The following is a 20,177-nucleotide window of genomic DNA, read 5'->3' as shown; positions in this document are numbered from 1 at the left end:
CGCGGCCGGTCTGCACGCGTTGCCTCGACCGCCCTCCGGGGCCCGCTTCGGCGCCGTGGGGAAGCCGGGGGCCGCAGCGGCCACGGGGTCCTGGGAGCCCGCGCGCTCCTCCGCCTGCGCCCGTCGTGCCCTGACGTGTGGGCCTGTCTCCTCCCTCCTCGCTCCCCGCTCCCCGCTCGGAGCCGGGTAAGGGGCGGGGCCTCGGCCCTCCAGCTGAGCGGTCCGGTCAGACCGCGCCAGTTTGAATGAAGGTTCCACAAGATGGCGGCGGCCGCGGCCGGAGCGCGAGGAGGTGAGGGCTGGAGAGGGACCCTGCCCCCACCCCGCCTCGACTCACCTCCCACTGCCCAAACCGCGCTCCCCGCGCCTGGAGGACCGGGAGGGAGACCTTGGTGCCGGGGGCCGGCCTGCCACCCCCACGCTCCTGACGCGGTGACCCCAACGTGGGGTGGGAGGCTGGCCCCCACACTGTCCCGCTTGCCCCGGACCCCTCTGCCCCCAGCCCGGCTCCCTCCTCCTCCTCCTCCTCTTTCCTCCCTCCGTCCCGTCCCGTCCGGTCCTCCCGTCCCGTCCGGTCCCGTCCCGTCCCGTCGGCTCTCCGCGCTGCACGCTGGCGGGAGGCTCAGGCGCACGCCGCGGGAACTGAGCCGGCTTGGCGCCTCTGCCCCCGCAGCCCGCGCCGGGCAGGGTGGGGAGCCGTTTACCGTCGCCCACCCCGGCACCAACGTTTCGCGGGCCCCGGAGGCGCCGCTGGCCGGGCGCCGGCCCCTGGGCCCCCCGGGCCCCGCGCTGGGCAGGCTTTGCTCCCCAACCGTAACGGAGGTGGGGGAACGGCGGGCGCGAGGTGTGGGGCAGGAGCGGGAGGCGCTGGCCCCACCGAGGGGGATTAGTGGTTGGTTAATCCCTGGGCAGGATCCGAAACCTCGTCGGAAGGGAGGCTGCGGTTTGACTTCTTTGTGGTCCTGCTAGAACTCAGATGTTCTGGAGTTTACAAGTTTGTTGGTTTGTACAGGGCAGGGACCTCGGCTGGGAGTTTGGTCCTGGCGTTCTGGAGAGGAAGGAATTGGGGATGGGGCTGTAGAGAGAGGGCAGGAGGTGAGGGGAAAGCATGAACTCGGAGGTCTTTGGAGCTGGGACGAACTGGAGAGCAGGACGCCTCGGTCCGTAGCACAGACTTGCTTCTTTTTCCTGGGCTGCAAAGAATTAGATACCTGACCTCTACCCCACCCCCAGGGGTCTTTAGAACCAAAACTGAAGGAAATACTGGGAAGTGGCTGAGGAACATGAGGAATCTGTTACTTTTGCGCCCTAGAACGTAGTGTGCTTGAGTGGCTCCTTTAGGAACACATGGGATTCCTGTAGACAGAAGCTATCCCCTGCATTTTTAGTTGGTCAGGAATGGCAAGCCTTTGTGCAGTGTATAGTAACAGATTTTTATGGTGTTGATGAAAAACTTAATCTTGTAAATTATCATTAAGGTTTTCGGAGAAGTTTTTCCATTAAGAGAATACTGCAGTCTCTGCTAGGTGCTCCTGGCCACATTTTCCACTATACAGAAATATAAAATTTTGAGGACTACGTTTTGTATTAACACATTGAATTATACTTCATGTAGATACCGAGGATTAGTAGATGTCAAGCGTCATTAGCACATGACAGTATAGGTGCACTTCACTTTGCTTAATATTTCTTGGAATTTTAGAGCTGGAAGGTACCTTAGAAATTAGTCCAGGACTCCAGTCTTTTTGTGAGGACTTTAAGTGATCTTTGGGCGTGGGAGACACCTGCTGGTAGTGAAGATGTGGGGGTATTTGTGAGGAGATTGCAGTAATATTAATATTCCCTCATTATAGCAAGGAAAAAGGTATTGTAGATAGATTTATTCCTCACTGTAAATACCAGATCACGAGAGTAGGTGTGGTGGTTCTTACTGACTTGGAAGTATGGAAGGTAAGGACTCTAGCTTTACTGGTAAATCCTAATCTCTGTAGGCTGAGATCCTACTCCAAATTCTCCCACTACTTCACCCCATCTTCACAGTGAAAAATCTTAAGTACAGAAAGGGTTAAATATTTTGCCCAAAGTTATATAGCAGAACTGGGAATAGAATTCTGGTCTCCTATTTCAGTCCAGTACTCTATTATACCAGATAGTCTATAGATCTAAAAGTTGTATGTGGGGGCTTGCTAAATGTTTTGCTCAGCTGGATGTTTAAAGGAATCTTGATATGAATTTTTTTGTGATGGGAATAATTGGCTTCTAATACTTTTATATTAGAATGAAGAGTCCTGATTAAGGACCTAGGTTCAGACCTTAGCTCTGACACTTATTCTACTTATTTGTATCTTTGGGTAAATCACTTGACCCCTCTTGGCCTTAGTTTCTTATTGGAAAAATGAAGAGGTTAGACTAGATGACCTACCTCTAAGACCCTTTCAAAATCTGTGATTCTAGTTATAAATTTATATTTTAATATGTATGTAGTTTTCTTAAAGTCTTAAAGTTCTTAAAGATTTGTATACATTGCAAGATCATGTTTCACAGTAGTTGGGGCATCTTACAATCCATTCATTACTTTGACTCTGCTTTAAAATACAAAAATAAAAAAATAACATTGGAAAAATTAATGTTGTTTCCATTATGGGTATAACTCTTATGCTTATTTATTGTGAAGTTAACACATTATTATCTCAGAGCCTAACCTACCTCCCAGGTCCTATCCAGCCTCTGGCTCTGTGACCTTGGGCATGTCACCCAACTTCTTAGTGCTGGGGGGAGGGAGAGGGAAGACTACTAAGTTTCTGATCTGTATTGGTAGAAGGAATTTTTGCTACCAGGAGTTCATTTTACCAGTTAAATCACAGGGCTGGATTGAATGGTAATATTATAGCATGGGCAAGACAAGTGAAAATTTTAAATCTCATAGTCTTTCAGATGTTGTATGAAATGCTGTAAGTTTGGTATGTGTTTTGGTTTTCAGCTCTTTTCCCATTTGTTGGTTAAAGAAAACAAAGAACTTGTACTTTATTACAAAGCTGTTCCTTTGGCTCCATTTTAAAATTTCTTATTTTAGTATAACTGTGTATCTTTTAACATTTATAATCTGTTCTAATAGTTGGCCAGGGGGTCCTATAAGTTCTATTAATAAAATAATTGTATACATAAATGTAATGAACAAGTCAAAAATATTTCTTTGTGTTACAATAGGCACCATAATCTTGATGAAGCAAACTAATTAAAATGTTCATTTAAGGATCCTAGCACAACCTAATTGATGGAAATTTATTTAAGTAATGGATGACATTGGTTGTCATCTAATGGGAATCAGTATTAACTATCCAGGAAACCTTTAGGTTTTCTCCTGAAGAAAGTTCATTGATTCATGTGTACATGTGATTTTACAATGTAGAATTACTACTAATTGGGGGGTGGGAATGTAAAAACTATAAAAAGTATATATTCTTAACTTCAGTATTTCATTAGTGAGGAATCATATTTTCTTATTGTAGCTTGGTGTGTGCCTTGCCTAGCTTCACTTGATACTCTTCAGGAATTATGTAGAAAGGAAAAGCTCACATGTAAATCGATTGGAATCACCAAAAGGAATCTAAATAATTATGAGGTGGAATACTTGTGTGACTACAAGATAGAAAAGGTAAGGCAAATGTGTAGTTCTCAATAAAGTCATAATCAGATGTTACTTCAATATTTCATTTCATTTATCATGAAGAGGAACTTTGAAATTTGGAGAAGCAAGACATTTTTTTAAGTTAAATTCTAGGCCACAACAGGTAAATATTTTAAGGAAATTATAGAACACTAGTTCTTGACCAGCTCTGTGTTTTATCCATGGCAAGTGGATATTCCAAGTCAGCTTCCCCATAACTATTACATAGCATACTTTAGGATTACCTTTCTCTACTACAATTCTTGTGTACCTGAAAATTCAGATTAATTTTAATGTTAAGTTCTGAGCATCAGTTCCATATTACCAACTAATCCTACCAGGTATCTCTACATGAACGTCCTATTACCTCAAACTTAACATGTTGGGGACAGAATCAAGGATTCAAGCCTTTGTTTTATACTGACTAGCTTTATGACTTTGGGTAAGTCGCTTAACCTTTATAAGCCTCAGTTTCCACATCTGTAAAATGAGGGGATTAAACTTGATCTCTTAGGCCTCAGCTCAGATTCTATGATTCCATATTTAATAGCAAATTCATAATCATGGGATCTCTTCTACAACATCCCCAACAAGTCATATCGCCTACTTTGAAGCTTTCCATCCACTACTTTCCAAAACATCTCATTCCACTTTTGGACAGCTTTAATTGTTAGGAATTTTTCCATATGTAAAATTTGAATCCACATCTCTGTAACTTCTGCCCATTGTTCCTAATTCTAATCCCTTGCTCATGTGACTGCCCTTCATATAACTGAGAACTGTCATGTCCCTCCAATTCTTCTCTTCCTTGTGATAAACATTCCTAGTTCCTTTAATCAGTCCTTATGTGACATGGGCTCCTTCAACCAGGTTGCCCTCCTTTAGAGACACTCTGCTTTATTAGTATCTTTTCTAAAAGGTGGTACCCATAATTGAATATGATAGCCCACATGTAGTACACTTAGGGTAGATTCTTCACCTTACAAGGCGAAACATTTGTGCTTCTTGTCAAGCTGAGAAATATAGTAGACTAGGGCATTGCCAGGTTAGAGAGTACAGGCAAACATTAAAGAGGAAGCTTAGGAAGAATATTGTTCCCACCTCCTTCTAACTTACCTTTATCCATCAATGGTCCTACCATCTTCCTAGATTAAACCTCAGATTTCTTTACTTTTCATTCCCTCTATGCTGTTAATGGTCAGTCACATAACCCTATGCTTTTTCCCAAATACCTCTTGTATTTCTCCCTTTTCTATTCCCACTCTCACCATTCTAGTCAGGATTCTTTTCACATCACAGGAAGACATACCACAATAGTCTCTCCAAATTCTTCTTTTGTCTACTTTGTCCTTTGTGCTTCCAGATTTGTTTTCCAAAAACACTCCAATTTCATCATTATTTTGCTGCTCAAAACCCTCTCTGATGACTTTCCATTTGCTTAAAGGACAAAGTTAAAACACTTCTGCCTCAGTATTAATGATTGTCCTTAATTTGTCCTCACTATACCTCTCTGCCTTAGCAGTACCCTGCTTCAGTGCCACATCATGATGCGAAAGTCACTCCGGATTCTATAAAGATCATACTAACAGTGCAACTTGAGTAGGTTATACTAAGCTTTAAGATACTGAATAAAGTTCCAGAAGCAGACCATGTATATTGTCGGAGGAACAATCTAGCTAAGTATGGATGCTCATTGCCACCAGGTTGCGTTTTAGGTGATTCTTTTATTACATTTGGCCCATGAATCATATAAAAATGCAAGGTAAACTTCAGTCTTGCTTGAAAAGTGGTAGTAATAGAATAGAGGATTCTAAGAATTAAAATTTTTCGATCCCATACAAGCATTAATTTAGCCAGTGGTACTCAATGTGAGATCATTGCCTGGTTTCCAATGAACTGATATACAACCCTGGAGAAACTGAATCACATCTGTTTAACATTCATGCCATAAACTAAACTAGAAAACAAATATCAACTAAATGGAAGGGTAATTCACAGGTTCCACTCAGAGGAGCAAATAAATAAATTGATAGAGTTAGTATGATTGTTCAGCCAAGTACAGTAAAATATTTCATGGTATAATCACCATACCTTACAGCACTCTGTAATGAGCATAAGCAAGGGCACTATCAGGAAGGTAGTGGCAGCTTCTATGCTCCAACATTTGTTGTAGAGGATGAAAATGTCGATAAATTTGATAAAGAACTTGACAAAATCCTCCAAACTAAATTATCACGTATACCTTGATATACATTGACTTCAGTGGGAATGTGGACACAGGGGATGACAATGGAAATATTGGAAAATAAGGCTCAGGGAATAAGAAATCAGTCCTGAAGCTTGTAAACTACTTGAATGAGTCATGCCTGTGTATCACTAATACTTTCTCTAATGAGAGTGATAATATGGGATACAAAAAATACTAAATTATCACCAAAAATGAATTTGACTCTTAATAGGAAATGACTAATTACTAACATGGGAATCATTTCAGTATGTGTGCGTTCAGAGCAAAGGTCAAAATTACCATGAAATTAGAAGAAAGGAAAAAGAGGAAAAGACCATGAGTAACTACAATATGAAATATTTAAGTAAGCTGTTAAGAATGGGAACTAGATAAAAGTAAAGATACTAGCTGATTACAGAAATTTCTTAAGCTAAATTTGACCAATGTGACAGTTGCCTCAAATAGTTCAGAAGAGCCCTAAAATCATTTTACCAGAAAACATTTGTGCTTCTTGTCAAGCTGAGAAATATAGTAGACTAGGGCATTGCCAGGTTAGAGAGTACAGGCAAACATTAAAGAGAAAGCTTAGGAAGAATATTGTTACACAAAACAGTGAAGACAGTGAGTGAAGAAGAAATAAGCATGCAGAAAGCTCAACATAAGACATAGCTGAAACAGATCATTCCAAGAGCAATGATAGATAAAACTGCAGTGAAGACCACAAATCTATTCCATGGTTAAGAAGTCTGGGATTTAGCCTACCATAAAAAAAAATCCTTCACATTTCAGGACTCAGTGCCTAGCACCATCTCTCATACACAAAACCACCACCAGTGCACCAAGTACTATCACTTTTTTTATACACAGGCATACTCTTCCTTTTCCAGACTTGAGCAATTCATTTCCCTGACTTCTCCTCACTTCACACCCACTTCTGAACAGTGACACTCACTGAGCAAATCTACCTCTTTCAAATTTTCAAAAAGGCAAATTTAAACTTAAAATTCCTAACAATCAAAAAACTATGCAGAGATTTAATAGGAAGTAATGGGTTTCCCTTCTCTAGAGGCATTTAAGCAAAGGCCCATTGTCAAGTATGTTATGGAGTCTTGTTTAGGTATGGATTGGAATAGATATCTTTTCCAACTCTAGGATTCTGTGATTCATACACCCAGTGACTGCTGTCATCCCCTACGTCTCTCAAGGATACATTTTTTCCCTTTCTAAATAGCCTAGGAGATAACTAGTAATTTTTTGGTAGCTGTCCTTGTAGCCTCCTATACACAGCTATTTACTTTATACTGGCATTCTCAAGACTATACATTCATTCAGAATATCCTTGGCTACAAACAAACAAGAAATTGAAATGATTCCTGCCCTCAAGGACATTACATTCTATCCAGAGAAATAGTACATACCCATATAAATATGTACAAAATCTATACAAAGTAAATGCAAGGTAATTTGGGAGGCATACAGGGAAGCACTATCTGGTGGGAAGATTGAGGTGCCAAGAAAAGCCACATGTACGATTTGGTGTTTGAGTTGAGGTTTGAAGGAAACTAATGAAATTGTATTTGAGGCTAGGAGCAATAAACCACCAGAGTTTCTTGAGCAGAGGACTAATGTCAGACCTTGTTTTGGGAAGATCTCACTTTGACAGCTGTGTAGAGTATGGATGGAAAAGAATGGAGCCAAGGGGAACAAGTGTCATAGAAACAATCATAAAGATAACTCTGTTCAGTGACCCTCAAATTAACAATATCATTGAATATGAAACATGAAATAGGGAAAGGTGTCCATTACTGTCATGGAGGCTGCCTCATGCAAAGTCCAAATGGAAGACAGATTCTGTATTGTGGTTGGCACTCTGCTGATTATGTCAAGCCTCAGAATGCCACACAGGCTTTCCTAAATAAGATTGGCATAGTAATTCTTTCATTGTCACAAGTATTAAGTGCCTGGTATGTGCAAAGCACTATGCTAGGTGCTGGAGTACAAGCAAAGCAAAGAATAATTCCAACCACACAGGAAAAACCAAGTTGATGAAGAATACTTATTGCCCAGATTGCCCAGTCTTGTTTGTTTGTTTGTTTGTTTTTTAGGCAATTGGGGTTAAGTGATTTGCCCTGGGTCACACAGCTAGTAAGGGTCAAGTGTTTGGTCCAAGGCCAGATTTGAACTCAGGTCCTCCTGACTTCAGGGCCGGTGCTCTACCCACTGCGCCACCTAGCTGCCCCTAGATTACATCTTGTAATTAAATGGGCAGCCTATTATGTTAGTCCATTGACATTTGAATCTTGGACAAGTACTGCAAATACACAGATCTGGACCCAGAGATCTTGGGCTGGACTGCATTTGGGAAATTATGTAGCAGTTTGAATAATTCCTGCTCCTTGGTGCTAAAGCTCATCTATTTAATGCTAATATTCTCCCAATGAGACTGTATGAGGGTGAATCATAAAGAATCATAATCTTAGCAGAATCAAAATCAAAGGTGACCCATACAGCAATGGAAAGACACAGATAATAAATAGGCCACGTCCTATTGTCAACAATTATTCATGCAAAAACAGTTATAAAAGATATCAAGGATATGCCTGACTAGAAAAGGAGACAGGTTAATTGGTTAGTGAGATCCTGGATTTTGTATTGATTCATAAAATATATAAAACAGTAACAGACTTAGAGAAAAAGACTTTAGTACCTTGACTACATAGTTGCCCCAAGGATTTATGCAAAGATTATATGATTTAGTTCTAGAAGGGATCTTAGAAATTGTTTATTCTAATCCTATCATTTTACAAAGAAGGAAACTGAGATCCAGAGAGTGATTTATACAAAGTCATGGAGGATAACAGGGATTGTCAATTTCAATTAAAAAAAAAATGCCTAGTATACCTACTGTGCCTACTTTTAAAAAGTGCCTACTGTGTGCAAGGAGCTATCTGTTGGAGATAAAAAGACCAAAATGACACAGTCCCTAGGGAATAGACAAACCTCAGCAAGGATAAGATGGCATGAATGGCTTGAAAATTGCAGTTGTGGAAAGAGTGCCCACATTGAAAGTATCATGGATCTATGAAGTAAGTACCTATTAACCCTAACTCTACTATAACACTATCAAAAATCCTTTTTTCTAGCCAGGGTCATTTTTTCCCTGTCCCCGCGGCATACCGTATTGCAAGCTTATATTCTTCCCCTTTTTATTTCCTATTAAGTCCCACCCATCCTTCAAAGTTCCACTCCATCTTTTTGGCCTGTTCCAATAGTTGCAGTCTACATTTATCCTCCATTCCTCTGGTATAAGATTATCCTGACTCTTATTTTGACACATAATCATTTAGGGTTGTTTTACTTAACTACTGTGTATCTGTTTTCTCTCATTCACCGTCCACCTCATCCCACAGATACTTGAAGACAGTTAATGTACTCCTCCCACTTCTCACACATCCTTTTTACAGACTAAACATCACCAGTTCTTTCATCTGGTCATCATTTAGCATGAACTTGAGTCCCTTCACCACCTCATTGCCCTCCTCTCAATGTTGTCCAGTATATCAGTGTCTTTTGTAAAATGCTGGTATCCAGATGTAGTCTGACCCAAAGCATGGCATAGCAGAAAAGTACCTCTGTTGGATACTCAGTAACCCCCTCAATACAGAGTTCAACAACTATCTACTGAAGACGTATTATGTATTATCAGCTTTAGAATACAGCAAAATCCTTCACAATAAAGCTGTACTAACTATAATTCTAATGCTTCAGATGGTATTTGATTCTTACGGTGCCTCAGGGTCATTATTATGATCATCAATTATTATACTATAGATCAAAGTATCATCTAGTCTAAACTATAAGTCAAGGGATCATTGAAAACTGCCCTTAAAATTCCTAACAGAATACTCAACGATAAGAACATCTTCCTTTTCACCAGAAATTGGATAAAGGTTTCAACTTCTCAAGTCCTTCTGTGAAGAAGTCTCAACATTAGGCCAAAAAGGCTGAGCTATCTGAAGCATCTTTCTTCTTTTTTTTGACTCTGTTGAATATTTGCTGGAATAAATATAAACACTTTTGGTTTTTTGTTGACATGGTCTTATCATCATAAAACTGCTTTGCAAACTTTATTTATAGCAATGCTTTTGAGACATTAATGGACCTTTTATATCACAGTAAAAATTCGGCAACATTAGGTTTGAAAACATAGGGAGAATTTTCACATTTTGCATAACGTCCTTTAAAGATGCAGTAGTTTAATACTCTTTTAGAGTCCAGGGGTGGGGAACCTGCAGCCTTGAGGCCACATGTGGCCCTCTAGGTCCTCAAGTGTGGCTGTATGAATCCAAACTTCACAGAACAAATCCTTTAGACTGATGTCAAAACAATGATAATGAGTACTTATTTTCTCTTTAGAGTACTTAATTCAAATGAACATATCTCCCTTGATAGACTATAAAGTCCTTGAGGGAAGGGATTGTCTTCTTCATCTTTGTATATTTTAACACACACACACACACACACACACACCCACCCACACCCAACACCACTACCACTACCACCCATCTTCCCCAGAGACTTTGTCCATAATAGGCACTCACTGTTGAATTGAATTGAAACCTTACAGCTTAATGTACATCTTTTTCTTGTATTTTAAGGATATGGAATATTACCTTGTAAAATGGAAAGGATGGCCAGAAACTACAAATACTTGGGAACCTTCAAGAAATCTCAAATGTCCATTACTTCTTGAACAGTTTTATAATGATCAGCGTGATTATTTGTCTCAGTTAAAGCAAGGCAAAGCAGTAATGTTGAAAAATGATATCAAAAGTTTGAAGCCTGCTATTGCTGAGTATGTTGTAAAGAAGGCTAAACAAAGGGTAGCTCTGCAGAGATGGCAAGAAGAGCTTAACAGAAAAAAGAACCATAAAGGAATGATCTTTGTTGAAAATACTGTTGATCTGGAAGGTCCACCTTTAGACTTTTACTACATTAATGAATACAAACCTGCTCCTGGAATCAATTTAACAAATGAAGCCATAGTTGGTTGTATGTGCACAGATTGCTTCTTTGAGAAGTGCTGCCCTGCGGAAGCTGGAGTTCATTTGGCTTACAATAAAAAAAGGCAGATAAAAATCCAACCTGGCACACCTATCTATGAGTGCAACTCACGGTGTAAATGTGGGCCTGATTGCCCCAATAGGATTGTTCAGAAAGGTACACCGTATTCCCTTTGCATCTTTAGAACTAGCAATGGCTGTGGCTGGGGAGTGAAAACCCTTGTGAAAATTAAAAGAATGAGTTTTGTCATGGAGTATGTTGGAGAGGTACGTTCAACTACTTAGACTGTAATGAATAATCTGTATACAAGATTGTGACATTTTTGGGGAAGAGTCTTTTTCAAAGGACTTGTTTCTTTGTTAATAAATTCCTTTATTTTTTTGAATAACATTAAGTGTTTGTCCTGGCTGGTATATATTTTGTGACTGATTTGCAAAGATTTACAGATCTGTTTCCTTGTTTTTACATCAGGAGTGTTATGGTGTTTTTAATAAAATACATATTTTAAAACTCCTGATAAATTTGGTACCTCATTGTGGCCTGCAGGTAACCCTAAGGTGTATACCAGTGGAGCACAAGTTTGGCAAATTGTACTAAACTGGGAAGCTTCAAGTGTGGGCCCATTGATGGACAAATATGTCTATTTGAGAACCAGTCTAAGTGGGGACAGGCTTATCACCATGCTGGCTGCCTGGAAATGAATTTTTCAGCCACAGCAGCTCTTGAAAGATCCATCCATTAAGTTGTAAAGGGGTTGCAGTCTGCATTGGTGGAGGGAAGTGGCACATCACTGAAATTACAGATGCCTTAAGTATTAGAGCAGATATATTAAAAAACAAAGTATTCCTACAAATACTATGTGACAACTGGAAGTGATGCTATTTTAAATATTTTAAATTCTAATAACTACCCATCATTGCTACCAACTTGCTGTGAAACAATGAACCTAAAGGATGATGGTAGAAGTCCAGAACTTGTGTTCCCATAGCTCACTTTGAATTGCAAACATTCTCCCTACTGACATGCAAAGAATCAAGTTGCATTGCTATGCTAAAAAATTCTAGCTTCAGAAATATCTGGTTGTGGTTGCATGTCTGATCACGTTCAATCCTATTTCAATTTTAAAGTTACTCTTGGTGATAGTGGATCTAATATTGTCTTCCAAAGACAAAGCTAATCTCACTTTGATCTGAGTGTGAAATACCTGATTATGTCAATTTTAAGTTATTCTTCACTATATTTGAACTTTTGAGATGTTATTTTTTGCTACTTTATTTACTATACCTACTTTAGAAATTTTTGTTTTGTAGCTAATTGGGTAATTAAATAAAAAGGTAGAACTATAGAAGATTTTTTTGCTTTTCAATCAAATCTTTTTAAAAACCTACAAAATTGAATTTTGTTAATATTGCTTACTGCAAAGTGAACTTAAATAATACTCTGTATTCCTAGTAAGGTTCCTTTTGTAACCATATTCAAAGATTATTGATGGGAAAAAAGCATTTTAGGTATGTAAGAGGCTTCAGTGTGCCTTCAGTTACTGTTTGCAGGGAAGAATAGAGTAAAATTTACAAACATCTTGTTTTAAAATTTGTGTTTTTTCTGAAGTTATTTTTACAAAATCCTTTTTTTCATCTTCCACATTTCTCTATTTCCATCTGTCTTTCAGAATTTGTTTAGATGATTGGCAATCACTGTGACTCTTCAGAGTAGCTAGCGTATGTGTAATTTAAAATATTTTTAGGTCACAACTACTATATGTTGTTGGTATACTGTTAATATTGACAGCTTATTTTCTTGGATTCAGCAGTAAGATCAGCTCTTACTTTTTACAATTATTTTGCAAAAATATGGATTACTTTTTCTTTTAGTTCAGCAATAGTTATATAATATATTAGTTTCTCTTTATAGGTTATCACAAGTGAAGAAGCTGAGAGACGGGGGCAGCTCTATGATAATAAAGGAATCACATATCTCTTTGATCTGGACTATGAATCTGATGAATTCACAGTGGATGCAGCTCGATATGGAAATGTGTCTCATTTTGTGAATCATAGTGTAAGAAGTATCATTTCAAGCATAAATAGGACTTTTTAAAATTAGAGGGCCAAGAATTTCACCTTGTTACTTTAAAAATCTTAATTTCTCATTATCTGCTACTATGATTTTTCATTATCTACTACCAAGAATCATTTCAACTTAAAACTACCCAGTCCCTTAGACAGGCCTTAAGAATGAGGTGATCATTCATACAATGCTTTGTATTTCCAGAGTGCTTTATACGATTTTTACATCTTCCACATAGCGTCTTTGTTAAGGTATTACATTATTGTTGTTTTAAAAAGGAAGAAAGCAAGTGAGGTTACAAACTTGGGGAAAAAATATACCAAATTATTAGTTCAGGTATAATTGGTTTATGAAAAATGTTGGAAATTCTTCCAAATCCACTAGTCCACTTTACCTATTTTAAGGTAAATTTTGTTTAGTGATGAATTTGAGATCCACCAAATTTAACACTAACATATCTAATGTCCAGCAAATTTCTGTGTTAATGTCTCACTTTGTTGTGGTGAAATCTTGTTCTAAAAGGCTATGTCAGCAGAGACAAGGTAGGGGACTGGATGATGTACTATATGTCTGTTACCTAAAAACCAACCTAGCCAGGTGCAGAGAGATGCATCACCAGAAGGCTGTTCAGTAGGTGATGAATTTGAATTTGTTTGGTTATAGTAATTCAACAGGACCAAAGGTTGGAGAGGTTTCAATCTGCATCAGTGGGGAGAATACATACACTGATAAAATCATGAATCTTTTGAAGTATCTCAAGAAATATTAAGATAAGAATGTATAAAATTTCTAGTTTTATTCGCTGAACAAAATACAGGCTTTATCCCCTCTCCCATATAGCTTATAAATTAAGTGTGGAGAAGGCAATGGGTTCCTAAGCTTTTTCTTTGAGCACTGAGACACCCTGGAACCTTAAATTTAGGCTCTAAGAGGTTTAATTTATTCCTTTATCCACATAAAAAGCAATTAAATTTTAAAAGGAATTTAAAAACAAGGCCCTGGGAAATTAAAAGTTTCATGTGGCATTTATCTGGCTTAAATCAGATGCTTCTGTAATGATCATGTAATTCTAATGTTCCTTTTTTAGTGTGACCCAAATCTTCAGGTGTTCAACGTCTTCATTGATAATCTTGATACTCGCCTTCCTCGAATAGCACTGTTTTCCACAAGAACGATACATCCTGGAGAAGAGCTTACTTTTGATTATCAAATGAAAGGTATGATGATTTATTATGGATATGATTTACATTCAACAATTGTGGGTACAGAATAGAATCAGACTTGGAAAGGACCTTTATATTTAGTTCTACCCCTATCACTTTGCAGCTGAAGAAACTTAGGTTTAATTTTATTCATGGTCACACAGGTAATAAGTCTTAGAAGCAGGACTAGAGGGTAGGACTCCTGACTCATTTTGGTGTTTACATTATACCATATACAGCTGCTCAGGATATCACCTCTGCAGTGATGGATTTGTTGTGTTTAAACAAAAAACTTTCAAGTACAGAAACGTTACTCCTCCAATATAATATTTTCTTATACAAAATACTATTATTTTAGTTCTTCTGGAAATGTTATAAAATTTTTTTTTGTTGTAGTCTCAAAAGACTAAAAGTTACTAAACCACAAAAAACTTAGCTCCTATTTACATCCAAAGGTTTTTTCTATTAAACATTTAAGCAGTTAAATAGTTATTTTTAATAATTTTTTTAGAATGAGCTTCTTAACATTTTATGTACAATTTAACCTTTTTCTGTGCCCTTATATAAGGTTGTATATTAAATGAATATTGTATAATTCAGTCATTTTCCCAGTGATTTCCATTATTCCACATTTCTATTCCTACTGAAAAAATTTGATTCTGCACTCTGAAATAGAATTCTTACTTTGTGTACATTTAATTCAGTCATCCTACCCCTGCAAGAAAAGCTAATCTTCATGATCTTTATTGTCATTGAATTATATCACATAACTCTAATATTTGCTTATTAATTTATGATTTAAAAATACTAAGTACATAATCCTTAAAAGAAGAACATCTACTATATTGTTCCAGGAATGGTTTTTAATGTTTATTTTGCTACCTTGCAGCTACTTCTGTCCTCTAGTTAGTCATGTAAATAGGATAATTACTCTCATTGATTCAAGTACTAACAAACATTCAAAATGTACACTAAAAATAATCTTTAAAATTAATAATAAAGAATTCAGTATTATAATTACCAACTCTCTTTTTTCCTGTGTTTTTCCCCCCACATATTCAGGTTCTGGAGATATATCTTCAGAGTCTATTGACCTCAGCCCAGCCAAAAAGAGGGTCAGAACTGTGTGCAAGTGTGGATCTGTGTCTTGCAGAGGTTACCTCAACTAAATTTTCAGGATATAGGTCTAAAGATAAATGTGATGGTTCTTTTTGTTTGTTTTTTACTTAGAAAATGAATTTTTTTATATTTAAGTATTTGGGATATTTTTATATATGCTAAATCAAGGTTGTTATTGCCTCATGTTTTCTTAATTTACAATTCATTTCAAAACCACATTAGCCAAAGACCTTACTGATGCTCATTAATGTGAAAGGGTAAACACAGGGTCACAAGGGTAGATCTTACACAGACTAGTCAAAAATATCAGTGCTTAGTAACTAAGTTGGATGTCATACCCATTAGGAAAACAAAACTACTTATGGATTAGGGTTTTTATTCATTCAGCAAACATTTATTAAGCACTAACTGTGCAGAGCACTATGCTAAGCACTGGGAGAGATAAAAACTTTAGAGAAGATACCATCCCTGCCCCCATGGAGCTTACATACTTAAGTTTAGTTATGGAAATGCTGCTTTTGAATGTGTAAGTGTTATCAGTTTAGGACTAACATTCAATTTGTTGAGAAATCTTAAATATAGTTAGTTTATTTAATTTGGACAATGTAAAAAAAGTTCTATTTTTGTTAATGTAATTTATATGACATCCTTATTCACCTGCTTAACAGTCATACATACTGTGTATGTACTTATTGAAAATAGGTGATATCAAATTTTATACTCTTTTCTAATTTTTATTAAAACAAATTGACAAGTTACTGATCCTAATGTTTGCTAAGGTGTAAAATTAAATACAAAACAATAGAATTTAAATATTTTGATTTCATACTTTAGAGAAGTTTGTAGCATATAAGGTATATTTTTTCTTTTACTAGTAGTTCTTAAACTTTTTTTCCTATAGAACAATAATCCTTTAAAAAGTACTGAATGGCTGGCCATCATAATTATGTGGGAGGAAAAGGGGGGCTTTAGGGACCAAAGGGAAAGTTTCTGTCAGCTAATATAGCAGCATCAAAGCCCTTTGCAGCACTCCTCAGAAGAACAGATACGCATCCTGAAACCCCCTCATAACTCCATTGAAAATTGCAAGAACCTGTTTGAGAACTACTGATCTGTAAATTATAACCAGATGTCCCCCAAAGTATTTTGTTAATTCCCATATTTGCTAATGTTTCATAATAAGCAAATTTTTCTAATACATTAGTATTACACCGTTTTTCAGACAAGTTTTAATATACATGCTTTGTTAAACCTATAATATTTTTATATTTTCTGCAGGCTATTCTTTAAAAAGTGATATATATTTTAGACTGACATTCTGTACATGAATCTATTGAAAATGTGATCATAAAAGCTAAGTTTGGCTTGGCCAAGCATAGTTTTATTATAGTATTTCTGAATTATGGGGCAAGAATTAAAACTGTAAAGAAAAAATAGAACAGTTTTATCACATAGGAACACCTAAAAGTTGAAAAATTTTTCAGCTGCATATTTTTGGTTCTGGGGTTGACTCCTTTTGAATTCTAATCATGATGTTCAATATGGAGATAAATGGTGCAAAAAAAATTCAGCTCACTGAATTCTTAGCCAGGTCTGCCCAAGCCTCTTTTCCTTAACTACAGTGACCCATAACTTGCCTGGGATAAAAATGAATGTGGAAAACAGCAACTTAGATCCATTTGCCTCTGTATGACACAAATTCTATTTCATTTGTGAAATCTCTTTGTTAAGGAATTGCAGTCAGCCATATATCAAAACAATTGTTGCATTAAAAATTTTTCATTATAATTTAGGTTATTTATGTTTATGGACTTGGAACCTGAGTAAATGCATTTACAAAATGGCTAACTGGAAAGGACTTTTATGTGTCTGCTCACAAATCGTTTATGTGTCATTAGTCAGTAGTGGCAATACTGGCTTCACAGACTTAATTATATGCTTAGGCTGCTATTTATTGGGTAAATCTTGGGAGAGAATGAAGGGGCTGTGTTCCTTTCCTTTTAAAGATGTAATTTTAAATAATTGTTAATACATTTTTACTTTTAAAAATGTTAGATGTTTCATGAGATCTTGCCTCTTTTTTTAAAAAAACAAAATAGGGATAAATTGGGACAAAAGGTGACATAAAGTCAGCAGACCTTTGTGATTAGAAGTATCTGAGCTCCGTTATACTATTATCAAGACCAGAATTTATTTTGCAGCCAAACAAATGTAGCAACACTGTTTAGACAAAATAACTGTGGTTTCTTGCCATTTTAAATAGTGATTTGTGTTTATCATTTAGCTAGCCACCATATAATTTGGCAGTTACCTAAATTTTGTTAATTTTAATGGCTATTTTAAAGGCTTAGGAATTTGGTATTTTTTCAAATATAAGTGATTTTCAAATGTAAGATTTTGATCAAGTTTAAATTAAACTAATGTACAGGTTATACTAACTCTATTGTTTTTCAGTGTATGTAAATGGAGCTGTGTTAGAAATACACAGTTGATAATCTCAGGAATGTTTTTTTTTAATAGATATGCAAATTTTAGTTTGTATTTAGTGATTCTTAAAGCATTTTTCCATAGTTTTTAACAAAATAAATTTAATTTAGTTTGGATTCTGATGTTGTTCAGTACATCTCTACTTACTATGACATGTCATTGTTCCTATTTAAGCACTTTAATTTAGTGAGCGAGGCAGAAAAGCGCTTATATATTTCTGATGATACTGAGACTAGATTTGTAAGTGTAGCTGACTTATCAGGGACTTAAGGTCTTGGTTTTGTTTTTAAAAGCAATCTATAATCTTTGTTTAAATTCACACCTATTTTGCTGGCTATTTAAAGCCTTGGGTCACAGGATTGTGGATTTTAGGATCACAGATTTAAAACTAGAAGGGATTTTAGAAGTTACCTAATCCACCCCTCATTTTACAGATTAAGAAACTGAAGCATACAAAGATTGAGAGGATTTGAACCAGGTTCTCTGATTCCAAATCTAATGCTCTTTCTATTGTACCATATTATCTCTTAGATTCTCTGCATCACAATACTCCAGAATTGAAAGGGGTCTCTGTAGACAATTGACCCAACCCCTACCTGATAAACAACCCCTATTGCACTACCCAACAAGGTCATTCAGCCTTTGCTTGAAGCCCTCCAGTGAAGGGAACCCACTATCTCTTAAAGTAGTCTACTGCAGAACATTAGTTTTTCCTTACATCAGACTGAAATTTGCCTCTTTATAACATCTTCCATACTACTCTTAGTTCTTCCTGGTGGGACCAAGCAGAACAAGTCTAATTCATATATCAAGTATTTTCAAATCATCATATCCATATTTATATCTATATATAGTTTTTAAAGTATTGAAAATAGTCATCATATCTCTCTTCTATTCTTCCTCCAGGCTTAAAAATTTCCATTTCTTTCAATTGCTATTCCTTTGCCATGGAACTTAAATTCATCCTAGTTGCCCTCCACTGGACATTTCAGATCCTTGGTGCAGCCTAAAATTTTACTTTCTATTAACTTGAGTAGACTACATAAATCTTATTCATGATATAATTTATACACACGCAACAGATTAAGGTAGCATTTGATTAAAATTATAAACTGAACACTAAACTCCCAAAATAATTCAGGTAGGTTTTAGAGAAGTTAAACACCAAAACAAAAGACATTTTGGAATCTTAGCTAGTAAAACTAAGTCTTAAAAACAGATGGATCTGAAACTAAAGAAGCTGTTATTTTTCAACGTGGAATTACCTCTCTGTGGAAGCCTTTTTATTTCTCAAAAGCAAAAAATATAACCTATATAAGTTGTATTGGATTGTAAATAGAATAGTTCATATAGGTATTATTTAGACCTGAGTTCAGATTCATTGGATTTCTAGTATGTGGGCACAATGAAATTACTAGACAGATTTATTAGATATAGCTAGTCAAATGTATAAACTATGATGCATCAATGTAAGTACACCCTCCTGTGGTACAGGTCATCAGTACCTTTCTATCCTATGTAACTCTTACCCAAATCCTTTCAAAAGAGGTTCATTGAATGTGAGGCCTGCTTTTTTAATTATGTCTCTTAACATTAGACTGGTAGCAGCTGAACATTCAGGCTGTCCAAATCTTAGCTCTTACTCTTCCCATATGATTGATTCACTTCTCTTTCCAGTTGTAGATCTCCTAGATAGTATTTTTTATGCCCCTTCTTGAGCACAAGTCATTGCTAGGTAGTTTGCTGCAGCTTGTTTATGTTCACCTGCAGTGATCTCTCCATCTCTCTATTGAGCTTTGATTGACTCACAATTTTATTTCCTTGAGGATGGTTGTGTTTGTCCCATGAATTGAAGCCTTACAGCATCACTAGAAGAATACTGGTGATAAAGGGATATTTTTGTTTCAGGGTCTTTAAAAGTTTATGAAACTTCTAATGGAATCCAACCTGCTTTTTTATTCCTGTTCAAGTTTGGACCAGCCCAGTGGACTGTCAATTTAACTACATATTAGAGTCTACATTAATAGGCAGTCTTTTATCAACTTTGTTTTTTCTTTTATAGATAATTAAACTAAACTTCTGAGCACTGGGAATCTCATTTAAGGAGATTCTGTAATGTTCAGTGCTAGAAGCAAGTCAACCACAAGGAAGAGCCTCTGGAAGATCTCACTATCCATAAGGAATCATTCTTTCATTTGGTTTCTACACTATGCACTGTATTTCACAGTAACAAAAAACCTTTGGCATGCATCTCCTGTTTTATGCCTTGCTTGATATTCATCAGATCATCCAACAAAGTTTTATCTCTGTTGTTGCAATTATATTAATTTATGCATGGATGACA

At 36.9% G+C, this 20,177-nt stretch overlaps 1 protein-coding gene across 3 annotated transcripts; it reads left to right on the top strand.

Moving 5' to 3' along the window:
- Window positions 1–229: 229 nt before the first annotated feature.
- SUV39H2 (suppressor of variegation 3-9 homolog 2) lies at window positions 230–17,842 on the top strand. 3 transcript variants are annotated; one of them, XM_027838673.1, is made up of 6 exons: window positions 230–292; window positions 3,510–3,655; window positions 10,553–11,224; window positions 12,870–13,016; window positions 14,113–14,242; window positions 15,290–17,842. In XM_027838673.1, exons 1-6 carry the CDS (start codon window positions 262–264, stop codon window positions 15,394–15,396), a joined length of 1,233 nt encoding a protein of 410 aa, XP_027694474.1. In that variant the 5' UTR covers window positions 230–261; the 3' UTR covers window positions 15,397–17,842. The 3 variants fall into 3 exon arrangements, with proteins under 3 accessions (XP_027694474.1, XP_027694476.1, XP_027694475.1); XM_027838675.1 differs by lacking the exon at window positions 10,553–11,224; XM_027838674.1 differs by lacking the exon at window positions 3,510–3,655 and having other exon boundaries at window positions 258–292.
- The last annotated feature ends 2,335 nt before the right edge of the window (window positions 17,843–20,177 follow it).

This window comes from Vombatus ursinus, unplaced genomic scaffold, assembly GCF_900497805.2.
Source record: "Vombatus ursinus unplaced genomic scaffold, bare-nosed wombat genome assembly UNPS02014830.1, whole genome shotgun sequence".
NCBI classification, from domain to species: domain Eukaryota; kingdom Metazoa; phylum Chordata; class Mammalia; order Diprotodontia; family Vombatidae; genus Vombatus; species Vombatus ursinus.
Note: the sequence above shows the minus strand (reverse complement) of the source record. Positions and strands in the feature narration are given on the sequence as shown.